Source organism: Ursus arctos, unplaced genomic scaffold (assembly GCF_023065955.2).
Source record: "Ursus arctos isolate Adak ecotype North America unplaced genomic scaffold, UrsArc2.0 scaffold_24, whole genome shotgun sequence".
In the NCBI taxonomy this organism is placed as follows: Eukaryota; Metazoa; Chordata; class Mammalia; order Carnivora; family Ursidae; genus Ursus; species Ursus arctos.
Window position 1 is genome coordinate 17902512 of NW_026622919.1, and position 6709 is coordinate 17909220.

Sequence of the window (6709 nt, forward strand, 5' to 3'; positions counted from 1 at the left end):
ACGGTTTGGAAGGGCCACGAGCCTGCCGTGGAAGGCAAGGCAGCCGGGAGGGGCTCTCAGGGCTGTGAGGCTGGGGCTGGGGCTGGGGCCGAGCGGGAGGGCGGAGGGGGGAGGGGGGAGGCACAGGGGAAGCCAGCTGTGACAGCCCTAGCCCTAATTAGCCGGCTTCAAAGCTGGCTGGAGAGAGAGCCCGCCCGCGTGTGTGCCCTGCTCACTCAGGCGGGTAAGACATTTCTGTCCTAATCAGAGGAGAGACTGAGAGAAAAACACGGCCCAACCACCCCCAAGAGCCTCGGGCCTGTGAGCTAGCGCCCAGAGTCAGGTGCAAAGCCCCGGAGCACAGGAAATCACTCTGTTTTTTCAAACTACCAGCAACAATAGGGTAAAAAGCCCTGAAGAAATGTACATCCTTTGATGCGGTGATTCTTTTAGGAATTAACCTAAGTAATGGGAAGAGGGCTACAATGTGTTGAACTTTTGTGTGCTGACTCTGTACCCGCATCCTCCACACACACACCCCCACATCTAATCCTCACGCAGGCTTGCGGGACGGGTCCTGCTGCCTTTTTCCTGATGAGGACTGGGACTCAGAGGTTGGGAAACTTCCACAAGGCTCATAGCTGGCACTGTCTCATGCCCAAGCCTGCACTCGCTACCGTGATCTGCCTGTGTGTGTCTGTCTTTTGCCTGTTTTTTCCCCTCTAGTACAAAAATATTACTCATTCCACCCTGCTGCACTCGATAATTTGTTACCTTCCAGAGAGGCAGGGTTGAGGAAATGATCTGGTTGGGGGGGGGTCTAGTTTTATAGATCTGGTGTTCCCACCTGAACCCCCTTTCCATAGCAGAAGTGATTAGACACTTGTGTGTTGAGGGGAAACTGGAGTCCCCCAAGAAGGTAGAGGATGCCCATTGGAGAGGTGGAGATACCCAGCCATCAGGACTAGGAAATGTCTAAGCCAGGAACTGGAAAGCTAGCTTGGGGATGGGGCAGTGGGCACAGATAGAGAGTTCATCAATCCCCGACAGTTACATGCAAAATTGTGTGTTCACCAGAGTCTGGCCATTGTCTCCCAGGAGAAGCTCCATAGATTTTTCAGGTTCTCAGATGGGTCAGTGGCCCCAGTTTAAAATCCATCTTGAGGAAAGGAGGGTCTGTGCTACAGTGAGTGGGTAGGTGATCAAAGGCAGGGTGCCTCAGATGTGGCAGAATCTGGGCTCTGCTTCCCCAGACACGGGCCCCACGGCACCCTGGGACAGCATCTCTCTGCTTCTGGAACCCAGCCCAGATCTAGGGCTCCAACAGCCTAGAATACAGAAGTCACCAGCTCCAGATCCTAGTGACCTTCACTCTTTGGGGACGTTCAGAAGGATTTTGTTGTGCAAGTGGAAAACTTGAGTATTCTCTTCTGCGGCTGGTTCTTAAAGCACAAAGAGTTTGTAGCTAATGGAACCATTTTCAGGAAGGGAGTTGGGAGGGGGGTGGAAAAGCCAAAGTCTGATCAAGGAAGGAGGGAAGAATCTGGAGGAAAAAATGCCCTGCCTAGAACCTGGAGAACCAGATGCTGGGGGGGGGAGGGGGAAGATTGGAGAACAGGTAGAAAGCAGCTGTGTCTGAGACTGGCCTCAGGTGAAAGGCTTTTCTTTGGGCCCTTGACCCCCCACCAAAGCCTCATTCTTCCAGAGGGAGGCACCAACCCCCTTAAGACTACCCATAGGGTGACCCAGAAATCTGCAAAAACAGACCTCCAAGCCCATGTGTTTAACTGGGTTTTCCAAGCAAGGGAGTGGGACCCTCTCCAGGTGGGGCAGAGCTCAGGTAGTTTGCCTCTGGGTCTCTGCTCCAGGCATGGTCTCTCCTAAATGCCCTGCACTTTGGCCTAACACTTCCTCTGAGAGCTGGTTCATTAAAGCAGAGAAAACAGCCAGGCAGGAGGTCCCCCACTACTTTCTATAAGGTAATTAGCCCTTGGGCCCCCCCCACTGGGGAAGTGGAGGGCATCTAGAACTGTCCTTTCCAAAAGAGGCAATTATCATCTATCCTCTCCCCCACCACCACCATCATAAAACCCATTTTTTTTTTTTTTCCGTTTTCTTGGGCCTTCTTCCCCTCCACTGGGGGTTAAGAAGGAAGAACAATCTAAAAAACTAACAATGCTGCTATGGCTAGTGCTAATTATAAAACCTAAAAAAAAAAAAAAAGGGAAGAACAATCTTTACCCAAATTCCCTCCCTCTCACCCCCACTCAGGGAAGGAAAGATCATTGTTGGTAGTACACCGTGTGCTCCTGCTATCTGCGTGAGGGTCCACTGACAAATGTATCCAGAGCAGGCAGAGCTGGGCTCCTGGGGGCTTAGAGGCAGGAGGAGGGGGGCAGGGCGGGCTCTTCCCCAAATCTTCAACAGAGACCAGCTCTCCTCTTCCCACCGGGCTCCAGCTCCACCACTGGAAACCCCCGCCCTTCTCGGGCTTTCACCATTCTTTCCCCGAGAAGCACTCACAATTTGTAATTTAACTCTTTCCTCCAGCCCGTGTGGGGTTCCTTTAGAATTCTGCAACAAATGGAGCTACAGGGGAGGGGCTCCCCTGCCCGCTTCTTTGATAGTTGATATTATCTCATATTGGGGCTTCACACACATCATTTGAGAAAAAGCTAGCTTTCACTTATAATGTTGACCACCCGCACAAATCATATGGGGGAAAGATATATTTTGGGAAGGGGGCTCTGCTGAAATCCCCAGGCTTCATACAATTCCAAACAAAGCCCCACATACGACTTCAATTACCACCAAACATTTCCAGATCCCCTCCCCCAACATAAACTAACACACAAACACATCCAAGTAGGGGTTCTAACTTACTTTCTCCCTGGTTCCAAATAACTGCCAACAAAGGGTGGTAAGGCACCATTTCCCCCAGCTTTTAACTAAAAAAAAAAAAAAAAAAAAAAGGCAAGGTCTGGGGCAGGGAAAGTCTTCTCTACCCCACCCCCAACAAAGTAGGTCTGGGGAGAGGGAAAGAGGGGGTGTGGTTTGGTTAAACTAATAAAATGTTACAACCCTGTTAAATACAATTAAAGGGCTAGATCTCTAGAAGATAATTAAATGCACTTTATTATGATTATTAGCTTTTAATTTGCACTATTATCAAGAAACAGGAGCCGGTGAGAAATGAGTTCTGGGCCATACTGGTTCCAATCAATCCTTTGGAATTAAAATTCTAAAATATTCCGAATAGTTGAGGGAAATGATGTGTATTGGAAACTGCAATTCTCATACCAGCGTCAAAGACACTTTAAGAAAAGTCTTGCCTTTAATTTTGGGGGGGTTAGGGGGAAGATAAGAAACATCTGCTATAAACATTCTATCAATCTTGTGATATAGAATGTCATGTAAACGCCCACCCCACCCCCACAGTCACAAAGAGCCTGCCCAGAGCCTTCTTCCAAAGCAAAGATACCCACTTTTTTTTTTTTCTTTTTCTTTCTGGACAAGTTTGAAAAGAAACCAGTCTTTTGTCAAAGGAAAACTAAAAATCCCACCAGCCCATCCGTCCCCTCCCTCCAACCCAACCCATCTTTATTGCTTTTTTTGGCGGGGGGGGGGGACCCCAACAACAAAAATCCATACGTAACACACAAACCAACCTACAAACTTCTAATCGGAATGCCAGAGAAGATATTCGGTTGGGGGTGTGGGGGGGGAAGCAGCAGGGAGCCAACTACAGGGTAAGGGGAGAGACGCAAGGGCATCTCCAAACCCCAACATTTGCGAGCTAATGCTCCCCCTAAAAATGGAGACAGGATTGGTACTCAAGGTAGTGGCAGGGGTGCGGTGGGGGGCGGTTTTGTTTCCAAACACATTTCACAAAGCACTGCAAAGCACTTTCTGCCCACTCCAAATGCTTGAGGCTGCGAGCTGAAAAGAAAAAGTCAAAGAGGTGAAAGATCCTCCAGCCTGCAGGGGAGCAGGCCAGTGGGGAGTAGGCCATTCCGCACTCCATCTCTCTCTGTCCCCCCATCCCACTCGTGGGGTTAGCCCCCCCCTCCCACGTCTTCAATCTCTTTTGGGAGTGCTCCGAAGATCGAGTGAAGGAGACAGGACGTGTGGGGAAAGGGAAAGGGAATAAAACAAGAATCCAAGTCTTGTTCAGAAACACCCAAGAGCTTCCACAGGCCCAGCGTCAGTGAGAAGGCTCACAGATTTGGCTTTGGGAGTTGAATGGAACCAACTTCCAACGCCTCACAGCAAACACCCCTTCCAGCAGGCCTAGCCCTGCCAAAACACCAAAAAATTCGAACCAAAGTAGACGATGGTGTTTGAAAAAGGCACTGAAGAAAGGAGAGGACCCCCCCCAACGCCCCCTCCCCTCATTCCTCAGCCCCGGCGCCCCTTGCCGCTGCCCCCCTTGTAGTCCCCCGTTTTTCTTTTAAATAGAAAATATATAATTAAATTTACAAGACTATTTACAGTTTTAATTACAAACCTGATGGGGGTGTTGAACAGAGTTCTCTTTAAAAAGCAACCTAAAAGAGAAATGGTTTCGACTGTTCTTTATTTAAAAAAATAAAATAAGGAGTCTGTAGGAGGCCCCCCCACCCCCCGCAGAGGCAAGCACCGTGCGGGGCCCGCCGGGGGACGCGGCGCAGGGGCAGCCCCTCACACGGTGGTCTCGCCGTGCCGGCTGTTGGTGAGACGGGTGTAGAACTTTCTCCACGAGTGCAACGTCTTGCCGGACCAGATCCAGAAGCCCGACGTGATGCCCACGATGAGCGTCATGAGGTATTTGATCATGTAGACGGTGAAGTCGGGCGACATGCGCGGCGTGTAGTGCGCGGGGCACGGGATGGCCAGGCTCTTGCAGTGCTGGCTCACCCACGAGCGCTCCCAGTGCTCTCGGAAGGCCTGCTCGTAGAAGTAGCAGGCGATGACGATGGTGGCAGGCACGGTGTAGAGCACCGAGAAGACGCCGATGCGCACCATCAGCCGCTCCAGCTTCTCCGTCTTGGTGCCGTCGTGCTTCATGATGGTGCGGATGCGGAAGAGGGACACGAAACCGGCCAGGAGGAAGGACGTGCCGATGAACAGGTACACGAAGAGCGGCGCCAGCACGAAGCCGCGCAGCGGGTCCAGGCTGTTGAGGCCCACGAAGCACACGCCGCTCAGCAGGTCGCCGTCAATCTGGCCCATGGCCAGGATCGTGATGGTCTTGACCGCCGGCACGGCCCACGCGGCCAGGTGGAAGTACTGCGAGTTGGCCTCGATGGCCTCGTGGCCCCACTTCATGCCGGCCGCCAGGAACCAAGTGAGCGACAGGATGACCCACCAGATGGAGCTGGCCATGCTGAAGAAGTAGAGCATCATGAAGAGGATGGTGCAGCCCTCCTTCTTGGTGCCCTGCACTACCGTGCGGTAGCCGTCCTCGGAAAAGCGCTCGTTGCACACGACGCGCTCCTGGAGCACGAAGCCCGCGATGTAGGCCACCGAGACCATAGTGTAGCAGCCGGACAGAAAGATGATGGGGCGCTCCGGGTAGCGGAAGCGCTGCATGTCCACCAGGTACGTAGTGACGGTGAAGAAGGTGGAGGCGCAGCACAGCACCGACCAGGTGAGGATCCAGAGGCGCGCGAAGCGCGTCTCCTCCTGCGAGAAGAACATGGAGCCGTCGGGCCGCGCGGGCTCGCAGGGCGCCGCGCAGTCGCGCTCGCCCAGGAACTTGTAGCTGAGATAGGACGGCACCTTGAGGACGCGCGGGCAGTGGAACGGGTGCTCCAGAGTGGCGTAGCGCGGGGGAAAACCGCCGCCGCCCGGGCCGCCCGGGGTGCCCCCGGCCCCCGGCTGCAGGCCCGGCGGAGGCGCGGTGGTGAGCAGCGCCGGCGTGCCGTCCTCAGAGTGGTTCTGGCCCACGCAGATCTGCTCGGCGCCGTGGCGCGGAAAGTGCTCGCAGCGCAGGCGCTCGGGCCACTGGAAGCCGAATTTGTTCATGAGCGCCTCGCAGCCCTGGCGCGCGCGCTCGCAGATGGAGCGGCACGGCGGGATGGCCTGTTCCAGCACGGTGCACACGGGTGCGTACATGGAGCACAGGAAGAAGCGCAGTTCGGGGGAGCACTGCACCTTCACCAACGGGTAGAACTGGTGCACCTCCAGCCCCGCGTCCTCCTGGTTCGTGTGGCCCAGAAGGTTGGGCATGATGGTCTGGTTGTAGGCGATGTCCGTGCACAGCGGGATGGAGATGGGCTGGCAGAAGCCGTGGTCTGGGATGGAGATGCCCTTCTCCCCGTGGAACTGGGCCGGCCCGGCGGCGGGCAGCAGCAGCAGCGGCAGCAGCAGGCGGGGCAGGGCGCTGCGGGGCCGCATGCTGGCCGCCGCCCCCCACTCGGCTCCCGGGCGCCCCCCCGCCCCCGCCCCCAGGCCCGAGACCACGCGCCTTCCCCGCCGCCGCCTCGCCGCCGCCTCCCGCGCCTCTTTGCAAAGTTTGCTGGCGGCCGCAGAGTTGGGGAGGCCGGGCGGGGGAGGGGGGCGGCGCGCCTGCCGGCTAGCTCGCCGCGGTCCGACTGAGCCGCGGGAGACACCGCGCGCTGCTTGCCCTCTCTCCTCTTCTTCCTCCTCCTCTCGCCTCTCCCCTCCCTTCTCCGCCCAGCGACTCCTTTGTGCGTTCCTCCAGCCCTCACCTCGGCCTCTCCTATCCCAATTAGTCAGTTTCAAGGGG

At 55.3% G+C, this 6709-nt stretch overlaps 1 protein-coding gene across 1 annotated transcript; it reads right to left on the reverse strand.

The window, feature by feature from the left end:
• Nucleotides 1-4498: 4498 nt before the first annotated feature.
• On the reverse strand, nt 4499-6380 carry FZD2 (frizzled class receptor 2). Its single transcript, XM_026512657.4, has one exon. The coding sequence runs from the start codon at nt 6355-6357 to the stop codon at nt 4660-4662; it is 1698 nt and encodes a 565-aa protein (XP_026368442.2). The 5' UTR covers nt 6358-6380; the 3' UTR covers nt 4499-4659.
• Between the last annotated feature and the right edge of the window lie 329 nt (nt 6381-6709).